At 41.1% G+C, this 16,660-nt stretch overlaps 1 protein-coding gene across 3 annotated transcripts in view; it reads left to right on the top strand.

The window, feature by feature from the left end:
• Ppp2r5e (protein phosphatase 2 regulatory subunit B'epsilon) overlaps positions 1-16,660 on the top strand; it is a 143,701-nt gene that overhangs the window by 75,087 nt on the left and 51,954 nt on the right. For all 3 annotated transcript variants that reach the window (XM_021202551.2, XM_021202552.2, XM_021202550.2), the window contains exon 3: positions 7,373-7,569. In XM_021202551.2, coding sequence (XP_021058210.1) covers positions 7,373-7,569 — 197 coding nt within the window. The remainder of the gene's footprint in view (positions 1-7,372; positions 7,570-16,660) is intronic.

Genomic DNA, 16,660 nt, shown 5'->3' with positions numbered 1-16,660 from the left:
CCCCGAGACAGGGTTTCTCTGTGTAGCCCTGGCTGTCCTGGAACTCACTCTGTAGACCAGGCTGTCCTCGAACTCAGAAATCCGCTTGCCTCTGCCTCCCAAGTACTGGGATTAAAGGCGTGCGCCACCACTGCCCAGCCGTGTCAAAAGTAATTCCTAATGGAAGCATACATAATTCTTTCTAGGTTTTCTGAAATACTTGCTACACAAAGAGAGTGCTGATTGGGTCTGGGTTCAGAGGTAATATTGCTGAAAATGATTTGGACAGACCCCAGGGTCAAATAGCTAAGCATTTTACTATGTATGTAGTATATTTTTGTATTAGATTTTTGGGGCTAAATATACTTAATAATTTATATGAAGCATCTTCTTCGAATTAAGACATTATTTCTAGGTTTCTCTAAGTGTAGACTCATGCCTTAGACAAGGAAAATTCCTACTGATTTTGTTGAAGATCATCAAGGGTTACCAGAGAAATTGATAGTATCCAAGATCAGGGTTAGCTCATTTTAAGACAAAGTTTAAGAGGTAGGGTGCAGGGAGTCAGAGAATATAGATAGTATTATGCCTGCTCTATGCTGGATATTGTTATTTTATCATCTCTCTGCCCTTCCATCTGTCAATTGATTCAAGACAGGGTATCATGTGTACAAGGCTAGCCTGGAACTTGTTATGTCAGTGTGGTTGACTTTGAACTCCTTATGCCTTTGCCTCTCTGTAAGTTAGGATAAGGAGAGTGACTATGGCGGCTGTAACCATGGATATCCTATGGAACACTCTGAATACAAAGAGAAACATTATCCCTTAATCTGAACTTGTTCTCTCTAGAATATTGTGGTTACTTTTCCATTACATGTCATTTCTGTAGGTTTCTAAATCATTTGTGTGTGCATACCTTAGGAGAGTTGACATTTTTTGTGGGTCTCCCCACTCTTGTGGATCATCAAGCCGATTAAATCCACAAAGGCAGCAGGAGCAGAAGCCCTGTGAGTGTGTACAGTGAATAACCACACGGGACCAGCTATCAGGAGGTAGATCAACTTAGGATGATTCAAGTTTTATAAAGTTTGGGGGGACTAAGAGTAGGAACATCCAGGGTGAGCCAAGGTATACAAACTTAGCTGCTCACTGCATTGCCTTCTTCAGTAGGATGTGTTTAACTAATAGCATCCAGATTGATGCGACCTGATTTGGTGGGACCTCAACACACTGTGTTAACCAGATCAGTTTATTCTCCCCTTTAAGCCCTGGCATTGGTTGTGAGAGTCATTGTGCTAATGACCTTCATGCTATTACACAACTATGTATTAATTTCTTGTTATTTCTGGCTATGATTCTGTGGGCAGGATGGGTGGATTTTTTAGGCCAAACAATACCATTGGATAGACTATTGATTGCCTGCTTGGGAGTTATTTGATGACCTTATATTGTAATGATTTACTTTTTTTTTTTTTTTTGGTTTTTCGGGATAGGGTTTCTCTGTATAGCCCTGGCTGTCCTGGAACTCACTCTGTAGACCAGGCTGACCTCAAACTCAGAAATCTGCCTGCCTCTGCCTCCCGAGTGCTGGGATTAAAGGCGTGCACCACCTTGCCCTGCTGATTTACTTTTATTTTTAAATGTCTAACATTTTCATCCAGTTTTAAGGTACTTGAGAAGTGTTTAGATGTTCAGGTGATTTGGTTTTGGGATGTAGTGGCAACTGTTGCGTATACATTGTGGTCAGAATGTGCTCACTGTTTGCTGTCTTCTTGCTATTTATGAGATTTTCCTCTTTTCATGTGCAGGAGGGCAGGGTACCTAGTCCTTCTTACTTTTCTTTTTCTCTTTCTTTCTTTCTTTCTTTCTTTCTTTCTTTCTTTCTTTCTTTCTTTCTTTCTTTCTTTCTTTAATTATTTATTTTATTTATGTGCATTGGGTGTTTTGCCTGCATGTATGCCTGTGTGAGGGTGTCAGATCCCCTGGAACTGGAGTTACAGACAGTTGTGAGTTGCTGTGTGAGTGCTGGGAGTCACTGCTCATAACCACTTAGCCATTTCTTCAGCACCCACCCCACCCCCTCCTTTTCAAATAAATGTTTCTTGAAAGAGTATATTTGCTTTTGGGAGTGGTCCCATAGATATTAAACTTCTACTTTGTTGAAATCAGGACTACACAGCACTCCTTTGGTCCTTGCTTAGTCCTGTCTTTTTACAACCCATGAGGGCTAGGGAGATGAGGGCATGGAGACTGGGGCAGCATAGCTCAGGAGTGCAGTTCCAGTGCCAGTCCATACAGGAGGAGCTCTTCCCTTGGAGCATGCCTGGTCCCACCCTGACCCAGGAAAGTGAGATGGGAGAGGGATGGGAGGGGGAGAGAGAAAGGGAGACAAACAGACTGACTTAGTCCATGTTTTGAATGCTTGTTGAAAGCTGTTGCTTGAGTTCATGTTACTCTTTAGCCTTCCTGTAGTTAGAAGCAGTCCTTGATCTTCAACTGATTTTATAGCTCAACCTTCAGTTGTGATGGGAAAATTTTTTTTTTCCAGTCTGTTACTATACAAATTGTTTAAAGGACACCCCACATCCTGTGGTTTGTCCTGACTGCTAGAGCTCTTTAATTGAAGGGAGGCCTTGCTAGAAAAATTTAATCTGTGATATAGGATAGAGAATAGAAAGCAAAGCTTTGCTATGCTGGGAAGCTCCAGAGGCAGCTAAAGGAGGGAGGGGCTGGGTGTGCTGGTCCATGAATGGGGGCGTGCTGGGAGTGCGTCTGCCGCTCCTGCTGCTGCATCTTACTCTGGCTTTTTTGTGTGTATGAATGCTGCATGGTGTGGAAGAGTCCAGGCTCTGCAGCCTAACATCCTGGATTTGAATTGTGTCTCCACTGTTCATTAGCTGTAAGATGCTGGGCAAGATACTGAACGTCTTTGATTTACTCATCTATTAAGTTGAAAATAGCTCCTATTTATGTACTTTGTTGTAGAAATTAAATGAGAATTTGTGTGTCTAAGTGCTTAGACTAGAGCACAAAGAATGTACCCAGCACATCCATTAAGTATAAGCTATTATGTCTCTTCCAGTAGGTGGATAGTCTGCTTCAGATTGTCTGTGATGGATCAGTTTGCATGAATAAAGAATGGATTCCAACTGCTTACCATTAAAAAGCTTCTAAATGCCAACCGCCTGAATGTTTTCTCTTGTTAAATATGTAAATCTATTGAGTGACCACCCGACTTTGTTTATGCTTGAATGAGGGTTTGCCCTTTAAAAAGCTGTCTTTCACTGATGCCTTAGACTTCCTATGTACTTGTGAGCATTCTCCCTGTGGGTAGTCTAGTTTGGGGACTTTGTTAAGTCTGTGGTAGCAAAATTTGGATTAATTAAAACATCCAGAAGATTTTAACTTTTAACTAACGTTACATGAGTATGCCTTTTCCCTTTTCCCTTTCCAGCATCAAAACTCCCATTCAGGTTCATAGTGTGGGGTTAACTGGTGTGGAGTCCTTGGGTAGCTGAGGCCTTATGAATGTGGCTAGAGACCCAAATGCTGTTTCTAGCTACATAACTCAATCTGAAACTCAATAATCAGTTCTCTCCTTTTCTTTCTTTCTTTCTTTCTTTTTTTTAACAGAAGAGAATGTCACCTGCTTACCTGTAAATGTATTCTCAGTATTAAGGAGTCCTTCACTTGGATGGTGGCAGTTGAGCCTATCCTGAGTGTGTCAGTTACTTATCACATGCTTGACAACACCATGACTAAGACAGCTTATAGAGGAAAGTGTGTATAGCGCTTACAGTATCTGATGCTGTAGGCAAGCAGGCAGGCACGGCACGGGAGCGATGAGCTTACATTTTTTGTTGTTGTTGTTAAGTAGGAGGCAGAGAGAAAGAAGTAACTGAGAGTAGCTTTGGCTTTTGAAACCTCAAGGCCCACCTCCAGTGACATTTGTCTTTCACCTCTTTCCAAACACTTCCACCATCAGGGATTGAACATTCAAATAGATGAAGTTCTTCTGGGGCCATCCTCATTCAAACCACCATACTGATTATAGTTTTCTGTATAGGGGTGGGGGTGGGAGTGTGTGGATAAAATAGTAGAAAGAAATGGGGGAGGGAAGTAAACTAGCCAACTGTAGATCATATTTCTTCCAAGCTAGAGATATTTTTTAATACTTTTTATTGATTCTTTGTGAACTTCATATATTTATCCTAATCCCACTCATCTCTCTGTCCCTTCATATCTACCCTCTGTCCTTGCAATGCCCCCCCCCCAAAAAAAAATAGGGTAGAAAAAAAATCTTGTCATGGAAGCTGTTGTGTGTCTCACAGTACACCCTTTTGTCCACACATCTTTACTTGCAAATGTTCATTGCAATTAGTCATTGGTTTGTTTCAAGGCCTCTGGCTTCTGGCTTCTGCTATACTCTATACTGTTTCCTCATGGACATTCCTCTAGGATATCCTGTTGTTGCCCTGTGTCATGGATATCCTGCAGCTTTGGATCTTCAGGGCTGGCCCTTTTATTTGCTCATCATAGACCAGGTGGAAATTGGGGTGGGCCAATTGAAAGCCCTAGTTTTGGGCCTGGGAGGTAGCCGAGTTGGTCAGCCCACGAGCTTTTCTGTGTCTGCATCTCCAGGGCCAGCTCTCCAACACAGTCCCATCTGGTTCACCTAATGCTACAGATGGCAAGGGGCAGGGGTCAGCTCTCCTCATGCCCTTGGCTGGTTCCCCCATGCATTTGCCACCAGGGCCAGCTACACTATACTGTCCAGGCAAGGTGCAGGGTCTGTTCTCCCAAGTGCTGCAGTCAGTGAAGGGTGGGGCTAGTTGTTCCACTCTCATGACCTGAGTCAGGTGGAGAGGAGCTGGAAGAACATCTCTCCCTATCACCCAGATACACCAAGGCAGACAAGGGGTAGGGCTAGTTCTCCCAAGTCTACAGCCAGTGAGAGAATTTCAATCCAAAATTTCTGCTTCATTTTTAGAAACAACACAGAGCCAAATGTCTGAGCTGTTTGCTTTTTTTTTGGATGTTGTAGGGTTTTTGTTGTTATTGTTTGTTTAGTTTTGTTTGTTAGAGGCAGGATCTCTTCAAAGCCTCATTATGTAGACCAGGTTGGCCTTGAACTCATAGAGATCTGCTTACCTCTGCTTCCCCAGTGCTGGGATTAAAGGTGTGTGCCACTATTCCCACCTATCCTATGTAGTTTGAAAACATTTTTATTAATTGAGATTTTCATGACATATATTTTGATCATTTCGTACCTCATTCTTCCCTCTGAGTTCTCTCAGATCAACCCCTACCTTCTTGATCAATTCACACCTCATTCTTCCCTCAACCCCTACCTCCTTGCCCATCCCTCAACTTCAGGCTCTCTTTGAAAATTTTCTTATCAACTTCAGTTTGAACTGCCCCAATACTCCTGGGTGTAGGGCCATCCTCTTGATCACCTACCAGGAGCCACATCCTTAAAGAAAATCAACTTTTCCTCCCTCAGGAGCTACCAGCTGTCGTTAACTCCTCCGTTAGGGTTTTGAACTACTCCTTACTCCATGTAGGCTGCTACCTGGCTTGGTTTTGTGCAGACATCCACAGCTGCTCTTGAGTTTCTCAGTGCATGGCCTTGCCATGTCCAGAAGACAATTTTGCTCTGGTCTTCTCTGATGGCTGCCTTTTAGAATCTTTCTGCTCTGCCTTTTTCCTGAATGACCCCTGGTCCTTGGGGAAGGAGGTTGATATAGGTATTCCATTTGTAGTTGAACACCCCACAAATACTCTCTGTACTTCTGACAATTTTTTCATTAACAAAAACAAAAACTATTGAGTGTTTGTGCATGCGCATGCATTCCATATAACACCTGAGGATTATTTTCTGGAGTCAGTTCTCCTTCTGTGTGGATACAGAGTTTGGACTTAGATAGTCAGGCTTGGTAATAAGCATCTTTAACTGCTTAATTCTCTTGCCACCACCCCCAACCCCCTTTTAAAGATTCTCATGTAGCCCATGCTGGCTTCAAACTTGAGGATGCTCTTAAAGTCTTGGTCTCTACTGCTTACACTTCCTAAATGCAGGGATTATGAGGCAGTGCCACCCCTTGTTGTTTTATGCACTGTTGAGGGTTAGGAGCAAGGACCCAGTGAGTGTTAGGAAAGTGCTCTACCACTGAGCTGTGTTCCTGTGCCCTCATCTGCTTTGTTTGAAAAGAGAGCGGATGCCTATTCTGAGGACATTTAACAATTTTAAAGTTATGTTTATTAATTTTTTGTGCATGCATGTATGGATGGATGCATGCATTCCATAGCACACATGTAGAAGTCAGAAGACAAATTAGAGAGCCATGTGGGGCTCCAAGATTTCCAGGCATGTGGAACATGCCTTTCCATGACTATCCAATTTGCTGGCCCTCTGAGAACATTTTAATAAAGATGTTAGTAGGTTTTTCTCACTTCTAAAAAAGAATATGGGTCAAAAGATGTAGATTCAAGTATAATTGGTTCTACTACTTCTCATTTGTGATTTTTGTGTGCATGTGTGTATGCATGTGTGTGTGCGTGTGTGCATGAACATGCATGCATGTGCAGGTCAGAGGTCAACTTTGGGTATGTTTTTTCACCTTGTTATTTGAGACAGAATCTCTCACAGGGACCCGGGGCCTAGCAGCAGAGTGGCTGGCTGGCTGGCTGGCTAGAAGGCCTTAGGAACCCTCCTGCCTTTCTGCCTCCCCAGCACTGGGTTACAGATGAGCACTAGCATGGCTGGCTCTTCTTTGGTGGGGATGGAACCTGGGTCCTCATGATGTGTGGAAAGTACTTTCCCAGCTGAGCTGTCTCCCCAGAATTGCTGAACTGGTTGGCATTATTTCATTTGGTTGGTTTTCCAAGTTTCTTTGAGTAAGCAACTTTATGGGGCTCAAACCAAAATAAACCCAAAACAGAACAAATAAAAAACAAAACCCACAAGCAGCTATGCTTTAAACGCCGAGGATGTCAACATGAAATAAATAGACTGACATTTCTGTTTTGAAATCTTTTAGTAAATGAATTTAAACTAACCGAAAGCGTCTGGCTTTACTTTGTAAGGGCGAGTTGGGCCTTTCTCCGTGATTTTGGATATTGAGCATACACTGGGGTGTCTTGGCTAAATGTTGCTTTAACCTGAAGGTGACTCTTAGGATTTAGTCAGTCTTCAGCAAACGAAGTCACTTGTGTTGTGCTTTCAGACATTATCTCTGACGTGCTGCTTACCGTGTCTCCTGCCTATGTGTGATGGTAACAAGAACACTGTTGTTTTGTTCTTTTGGGTTTGCTTTTGAACTAACTTTCACAGAGAATTCCTGTTGCCTAGAAATTGATGACAGACTTACACCATTTCCTCTTTTTTTCTTAGACGTTCCAACCTCAGAGCAGCCTGAACTGTTCCTAAAGAAACTTCAGCAGTGCTGTGTCATTTTTGACTTCATGGACACGCTATCTGATCTTAAAATGAAAGAATACAAGCGCTCCACTCTTAATGAACTGGTGGACTACATTACAATAAGCAGAGGCTGTCTGACAGAGCAGACTTACCCTGAAGTAGTTAGAATGGTGAGTTTCCTTTTTCGCCGCTGACACTTTTAAGCATCTTCCATAGCCACTCATGGGTGTATTGATTGCAGTGAGGCCACCAAGGTCTCCTACACAAACCAAAGCCAGCCTCCTGAGAGCTAGATGCCAGCAGTCAGCGCAGCACTAGAATTCGAAGAGCAAGATTTCATGAGGAAGAAACCCAGAGCACCCCACTGACTGCAGCGTTGGAGGCGTGGCCTCAGAGCATGAAGCTGAGGCCCGGGTGCCATGGACCTCTGCAGACACAAGAGAATCAACCAGTTTTAGATCTGATTGAAGCGATTCAAGCCTGTTGAGAAACTTAACTGCACCACCTCTATGTTGTGGCATATTAGAAATGGCATCATACTTAATAAAATTATGACACAGAGGATCTGGTTAAGGCCTCTCTTGGCTTTATAATGAATCTTTCTCTTTGTAATTTCCTTGAAATCAGGAGTAATGCCTCTTATGGTGTTAGAACAATAGCACTGTGTGTGGTCTTTAGGAATTGCAGGAAGAAACATTATTTGTCTAATGTAAGCAATTATGTTCGTGCTGTGTTAATAATTACATTAGCTTTTTAAAAATTGAGCTGAAATCTGACCAATTAGGCTTGTGTGATGTGGTTGCCTTCCTTAGCATCCTAGAAGAGTATAGATTGAGAGGCTGTTGTTTAGGGGAGGACATCAGGAGGAATGGAGGAGGCAGTGCAACTACAGAGGTTTAAGGGGCTGAGCATTTAAGAGGCTGAGCATCCTTGGGAGCCCATTAGAGGAACAGGCACAAGGAATGCCTGCTCACCATCTGCAAGGACTTTGAGAGATGAACTTGTAAGCCATTGGTATGTGACATCCATATGTACATCTGAAGGGGAATGAGAACGTACACACACACACACACACACACACATACGACAGTACATACATATGTATTGGTTTTGTTTTATTTTGCAAGAATGTATTACCGAGTGTTTTGTAAGTTAACTGTTACCATGGTTGCTTCTGAGTAGTGGTTTTCAACAAAGAGCACCTATGCCTCATAGGATGGTTGGCAATGGTAGTTGCGACTGTATGGGAAGAGAGCATGTCCAACATCTACTGCAGATATAATGCTAAGCATTTTAAAAGAGGGCAAGAAAGCTACACAAGAAAAGTTGATCTAGTCCCAGATATTAGCAGTTACACTGTTGGAAAATCCTGCTTCTGAGTGTAGGTCCTTTGTAAATCTCCCAGCCAGACATTTAGCATCTTCTCTTACCCACCTGTGCTTTGCAGAGCATGTTCTCTGGGTGTTAGCTTACCTGTGTATTCAGAGGTACCCAGTTTATAGCTTTCTTCTATGACCTTCTGTGAGAATAGAAGCATATACTGATATATTTGCATTATTTTTGTAAACACACTAATGGTGTCTGACACACTTTCTGTATATTCCATCTTTTAGCAGTTTTCAGTATGTAGAAAGCTGCATTGTTTACAGCTACTCAGTATTTTATTGGATAAATGTATTGTGTTTAACGGGCTTCCTATAGATGGCCTTGTAAACCCATTTATCCTTTTATAAGAACATCTGTATGTTGAATGCTTTTTTTTTTTTTTTTTTTTTTTTAAAAATTATGGGCTTTTACTTTTCACAGCAAAATTGAGAGGAAAGTACAGAGCTTTCCCATTTGCCTCAATTCCCAGTCATGTGTGGCCTCTGCTATCACCATCCTGAATGGAACATTTTCAAAATTGACCAACTACACTGGAACACGGTAATCACCCAGAATCTGTAGTTTACTTCAGGGTGCATGTTTGATGCTATGTGTTCTTTGGATTTGGATAAAAGTCCAATGACAAAATGCATCATACAGTATCACACAAAGGAGCTTCATGCTGCCCTTCTCTCTTAAGAACCAATGACCTTCCCTGACTTTAGAGAGATGTTTTAAGACATAGTAGCTGCCCTCTTCACATTGGCTTCCTTAATGTCTTTTCATTCTTGTCTTTTCAATCATTGAGATGGGATTGAATATAGTAGCACAGGTTAGCCTGGAAAATTGTTATGTAGCCTAGGCTGATCTTCAGCTCTCTGCACTCCTGCATTGGTGTCCCTAGTGCTGGGATTACAGATGTGAACCGTGATACTCAGCCAGTTCAATATTATTAGTGCTCAGTAATATTCCATTGTATGAATTTGCTGCAGCCTTTTCATTTACCTGCAAAGTAAGTTATACCCACATTTTGGCAGTTATAACTAAAGCACCTCTAGAGATCTGCACGCTGTGTGAGGCATACATTTTCAACTACTGTGGAAAGATAGTCTAACCTTAAGTATTTTATAAGTCACTGACAAACTTAACGACCAGAGTGGCTGTACTGTTTGGCTTCCTACTAGAAATGAGCGTTCTGTTGCCCCATATCTTTGTCAGCATTTGCTCTCCCTCCCTTCCCATTTCGCCCCTTTATGTAGGGTCTGGTCCCTAATTCTTATTCTTGTTTTCCCCAATGGGCTGCCTTACAGGGCCACTGTTTCTGACAAACCCAGGGCTTTCAACTTCCTTTAGTTCCTCTGCTTCTTGGTAGTCCACTCGTATGGAATATGCTGCTTTTATTCTTCCACACACATGCATCGACTTTTTCCAAGTAAGAGCTGAGTATACTAGAAAGGAATTGTCCTGCATATCTTAGTAGGTTCTGAAATGCCTCTTAGCTGAGCCTAACTCATTTCAGGCTCTGAAATTATGATGAAGAGAGTCTGTCACTCAATTATGTCAAGTCATTAAACCTAGTATTTAACATAATGCAAAAAATTCCCCCATTATCCTAAACCAGCTTTAGTTTTCTAAGAGAGTCTATCGTTTTGTGGCCTACATTCCCCTTTGCCTTTAAGCCATTATATTTGTCTTAAGACATTCTTGAGCCCTGCTTTAGGCAGCTTTGAATATGTAGCATCTTTACTTGAAAGTCAGCTTTATGTAGAGTTCTCAGATGTATATTTATTTTTATATGTAATTTATAAAATTTGTTAGTGACTCATTTGCTGTGGACTATTATGTAATCTGGACTATTTATAGAATTTATGTTAGAGTAGAAGGTAAACCCTCCTGGGCTCAGTGGCCATTTTGGCCATACTCATTTGCTTTATCACTGTGAATTACTTATCTTTGGGGCCCTCAGTTTCATATGATGTCGAGAGCCCTTCCTAAATAAATGGCTGTTCTCTATGTACATTGGTATTCTGAATACTTGGGCATGTGTGTACAGGCTAACTGTGCTTACTGCTTTATAAGAAGACTTAGAACCAAGGGCCACCTTAGTACTCCCCACAACCCCCATGCCACCCTCTTTTGCCACTTCTAAGGTCCTTATGTGCACAAATTCTGGTCCTGCTTATCTCCTTGTGTAATAACTCTCTTGAGGGGGGAAGGGTTGTAAAGATAGCAATAATGAACATAAATCTCCTAGAATAGTCTTTAACACATGGCAGATGTTTAGTGAATAGCAGTGTTATGCTTTGCTATTAGATGCCTGAATTTGCATGGTCCATGTTTGTAGATTTTTGCATTCTCTATCAGCTAGATGTATTCTAGATGTATTTCATTGCCTCAGTTTCTCTCAAATTCTGTAGCTCAAGGATGATCCTGCTTGGTGAGTAGTCACAGTCCCTACCAGCTCCTCTTTTTTGTTATTGTGAAATGAAGCTACTTCACCAGAATGAGGAAGTGATAGTGTTTTTAATGAAATGCTAATGAAATATGCTAGGTGGTTTTGAAAACAAGGATGAGGAATGAATCAGAATGACATGATATGGTGTCAGCCTTAATACCAAAAGCTTAGGTAACTTGTTGGGACCTGTACTTGGAGAGTTATTTTTCTTGTGAGGGGCAGGCAGTGAAGTAGAAAGTAAGAGATGAGTTGGGGAAGCCATTTTTACCATCTAAGCTAAGTCTGGGTACTACCCACAGGCTACTAGAATGAAAGAGAAACATTTTATGTGTAAATACATTCAACAGTATAACATACAGTTTACCTTCAGGAGAAGAACTGTTTATAGGGGAAAGAGCCATAGGGAGGGCACATGGAAGTTACTGTCCTTATTATTCATCTTAACTAGTGATGGAACTTTGGTAACTCATTTTTCTTTCAAGCTTCAATTTTTCCTATTGTTAACAGAGAGAACTGACAATATCTTAGATCCTTCTCTGAAATGGATGGCTTTGATCAACACTGTCCAAGTTATTTAGAATGGCTTTCTCAAGGTTTACTAATCATTTTCCAAAGCAGTTGCTTACTTAAATAAGTGGTTTGTTTTGTAATTATGTGGTGTCTTCTCTTATGGAAAAAGGTATCAGGACCTTGCTTTGGGTCTTGCTCCATTCTGTTCTGTATTGTCTCTAAGGTCAAGCTTTTGTCATTCATATATATATATATATATATATATATATATATATATATATATATATATATTACTAATATTAATCCATCTTTTTAGTACTGTTGCATGTATCCATTTGAAATATTTCTTAGAATTTTTTGATCTTCAAATAATCTATTCATTTTTATTTATGTATAAATTTGAACTTTGTTTATTTTATATTCTTTGTATTTGCATGTCTTTTCTAAAGAATAATTCATTTGAGGGTACTCCAAATGTGGGATATAGTCTTGTTGCTGAAAGCATTGGCCTTATAAATTCTAGGTAGTTAGGATGCTTTGCTAACTTTACTGTGTATCCTGTTGACTGAATGACAGAGGATTTCTTGTTATTAATGTAGCATTGACTAAATGTAGCATTGGGAATGGTAAGAAAAATGGGAATATAAGAACTTGTCATTTGCCATGTTCTTGCATTCGATAAGAGAATGTACTTATATCCTGGCTGGCGTTTGCTTTGGAGGTATATGAGAAAGGTGTTTGCTGACTGAAGTTACTGGGAAATTTTGAGAATGGGTAAGTTCAAGATACTTGTGTTGAAGTACCTCAGAAGGAAGACCTCAGAAGCAGGTTAGAAATGTACCGATTCTTGGCACGTAGGAGAGGCTTACGGTTATAATATTGAAGATGATCAGAAGACAGTTTTAGAAAGATCAGGAAGAATTGACTAGGCAAGGCCAGAGGCAGATGTTAGTGTTTGCTGTGTATCAGAGGAACAGAAACTAATAGGTACTTTGCCTTTTCCTAAATCTGTCATTGTGTGCTTTTCTGGTTAGTGTTCCTTTTGTAATATTTGTTGTCTTGGAGAACACGTAGATTTGTTTCATGAGGTCACTGAGCTCTCTGATATTGGCTGCAATTTGTGTGTGTGTGTGTGTGTGTGTGTGTGTGTGTGTGTGTGTGTAAGGAAAGAATCTTAAATAGCTTAAATTTGAATTTGCCATATGTACATTAACCATCTACACTAGATGCCAATGTGAGAACATGTAAATATGAGCTTTGGGAGGAGCTGTCTCTTTCAGCTTATATCAGCAACTAAAGCTGTTAAATACAGTTGTCAGAATAACTGCACCAGTAGAATCACCTGGGTCTGGCCCTGCTCTGTGAGGAGGGCTTTCTCTTTGCCTTTGCTGGAGATTGAACCTAGGACCTTGTGCATGTTAAACATGTACTTTCCCCACTGAAACTGTACCTCCAGCTCTCATGGGAAGACTTTTGGTCATGTATTCAATGTTGTAAACACACACACACACACACACACACACACACACACACACACACACACACCATATGTATAGTTCAGATTTTCTGTTTGAATATTTTTATTAGCATGCATCAATTCAGTTTCATTATGGCATTTTCACACATTTACCTATCGTAATAATGATCATTCCTGCTTTCTGTTATTCTCCCCTGTTCCTCTTTCGGCTAATCCTCTTCCCATCTTGCCTTCATGTCTTTTTCCTTTTGCTGGGCATGGGGATCCAGGGAATTTCAGATGAGATGTGACAGGACAGTGGACAGGGATGTAGGGGTTTGTTTGCAGGTTCCTGGGCATCTCGCCATTGGTGCACCACTGAAGGAATGTCTTCTTCCTCCATCAACTGTTACTTCCTATTTCTTCTTTGATGTCCATCATCTCTCTAGCCCTAGTCATTTGTTATTTTCTCTTATATTTTTCCCTTTCTTTTTCTTCCCCTTTTAAAGATTTATATGTTTGTATACATAGTTTGTGCCTGGTGTCTGCAGAAGTCAGGAAAGGGTGTTGGGTGCCCTGATACTGGAGTTACAGATGGTTATAATGAACCCAGCAAGTGCTCTTAACTACTGAGCTGTCTCTTCAGCCCTTAGTCATTTATTCTTAATGCTTGACCAATTATTAGCCTCTTTACTTACTACTTATCACTGCAAAAGGAAACTTCCATGACCAAAGCTTCTGGTGGCACTATTCTAAGAGCATAAAGAGTTGTTTTGAAGGCAGTTTGACAGGCATATCATGTCCATTTTTCAAAACAGCAATAATGGCTTCCCACTAGAGCCTATGACTTCTCCAGCTATAGCCTTTGACTTGGATTTATGGCACCAGATATGGATTCCGTGATGTAGTGCAAGCGACAGATCCAACCAGAAAGAGGTTGGTTACCATTATGACAGACTTGCCACTGCTGCATTAAAATCTTCTCCTGTGGGCGGGACCGTAGTGCTGCACACAGGGCCTACAGCTGAGCAAGACCACTGTTGCCTATTCTCCCCTGGTACCCTGTGCAGTGCCCTCTGATACTATGACAGTTAGGTAACAGGGAGGGAACTTCCAGGCCAGATCAGTTTGCTTTCTTTGTGGTCTACCAGATGGGCAAACGGCAGCAATTATAGTTGTGTAGATTGTTTTGGGGGCCACAGGTGCCTCCCTGACCCACAGCTCATAGGGTCATAGCCCACCCTTGGCACTGGAACTTTCATTTAAAAACCTCTTGCTTCTGGAAGCAATTTTGCCTTAATGTCAGTTTGTGTAGGATGATATATATATATATATATATATATATATATATATATATATATATATATATATCCCCCCGGGACAGGGTTTTTCTATATAGCCCTGGCTGTCCTGGAACTCACTTTGTAGATCAGGCTGACCTTAAACTCAGAGATCCACCTACCTGTCTCTGCTTACTGAGTGCTAGGATTAAAGATATGTTCAAGGGGCCACTATTCCTGGCCCCTTGAACTTTTCTAAATCTAAAGATTATTTTTTAAAAGATTTATTTATCTATATGGCTATTTTGTCTGCATATATGCACACCAGAAGAGGACATTGAATCACAGGGAATTACAGTCATAGGCCATTGGGAGCCATAATGTGAATGCTGGGAATTGAACTCAGGACCTCTGGAGGAGCAAGCAACCAGTGCTCTAAACCACTGAGCTATCTCTCCAACCTCAAATCTAAAGATTCTGAAGTTTTTTCTTGTATCTTTGGTTGCTTCTGACAAAGGCAGATGATATGTGGATTGTGCAGCTGAGTGTTCACTTTTTAATAGGAAAAACTTTTACTCATTTTTTAAAAAATTAATTCATAGTTAGAATGTCTTGATTATATCGACTTCTTAGTTCTTCTAGCTCTCCCCTAAGTCACCTAAATAATATTTCTTAATATAATTGTATATTCATGCCTTTCCTGTCTTAACAATTTATTACCCCTCAAGAATTCTTAAGGGGGTTGAGTGGGATTTTAACTGTGTTTAATTTTACTTATTTATTTATTTATTTATTTTGGTTTTTTGAGACAAGGTTTCTCTGTATAGCTCTGGCTGTCCTGGAACTCACTTTGTAGACCAGGCTAGTCTCGAACTCAGAAATTCACCTGCCTCTGCCTCCCAAGTGCTGGGATTAAAGGTGTGTGCCACCACCGCCCGGCTTAATTTTTTTTTTTAATTAAAAAAAGTTTTTACTTAGAAAATAACTACTTGCTTAGTTTTCAAGCTGTATTCCTTCTGGCCTGCTTTAAATTAAGGTGGTTCAGGGTTTTCAATATACTTAATATTCTTTGAGAGGTGTGACTTGTCAATCACTGATATCCAATAAAACCATCGCACTGTACTGAGTGTCCTCCTCTTCTGTCTCCAGCCCTCCTTTGTAAAACTGGCAGCAGAGCTGTGCCGAGTAAGAATACTGTATTCAAGGTTGTTGTGTCTTTTTTCCCCAACTTTTTAATTTAATCTTGAAACTGAGCATGTAGTTTACAGGTATAGCAATGGCCATCAAGAAGATAGGACGTTGCAGCATGCATAAGAGGATCTTAAACGAAGAGTGTCTTTAACAGCTCTAGCTTTTGGCATTTCTGCAGTGTATTTATTATTTCTTTGCTGGGAGATGAGAGAGAGGCTGGAAGAAGGGAGAGAAGAGGAGGGGAGGGTTGATTGGACAAGAAGAAAGCTGCCTGCATTCAGCTGATTAGCAGGAAGAAGCAGAGAAAGCACATGGCCTCTGGAGTGGAGTGCTCAGAGACTGGAATGCTGGGGAGGGAGGAAGGGGCAAGAATTTGGCAGGTAAACAATGAGCAGGTATTTCCAGGAGGAAATTGGCTATTGGCTACTGACCAATATTTAAAACCAATCCTGATTTATAAACTAAAACAAGATGAAATGTGCTACCCAGTGCCTTCTGAGGTTCCCCTGCAGTGTGCGAGAAGATAAGGTACTTTGAGAGTGAAAACACAGTCCCAGTGTCCACCAAGGGCTAGAGGCAACAGGGATGAGAAAAGAGGGTGTGTCCTCATGTGAGGCCAGCGATGAATGGGCACGGGACCACACACACAAGAAAGATGCTTTTGAGCAAAAATGGGACTGCTATGAATATTGATAAGCTGGAGAGCAAGTAGACTTCAGTAAAATGGCTGAACAAGCCACAGTAGAGAAGGTAGTTCTAGGCCCTTGGTAACAAAATAGTGTATTAAAGAGCAGTTTTGAGATATTGTGAATTGTTCTCCATGCAGAAGTTAGGCCTTGTAGGAGGGTGAGGTCGAACACTGGACGAATGTATTTCCTTTTGAAGGCCTGTGCCCCTTTCCTTTAAAGAAAGCTGTTTGTTGAGATTAGATGATAGAGGTGCTGGGAAATGGAGCTCGCTTGCTTTTTAAAATTTGTGATGCTCTTAATAGCAGAGTAGGGAAT

This window comes from Mus pahari, chromosome 7, assembly GCF_900095145.1.
Source record: "Mus pahari chromosome 7, PAHARI_EIJ_v1.1, whole genome shotgun sequence".
NCBI classification, from domain to species: Eukaryota; Metazoa; Chordata; class Mammalia; order Rodentia; family Muridae; genus Mus; species Mus pahari.
The sequence above is the reverse complement of the archived record's forward strand: the minus strand, read 5'-3'. Positions and strand labels throughout refer to the sequence as shown.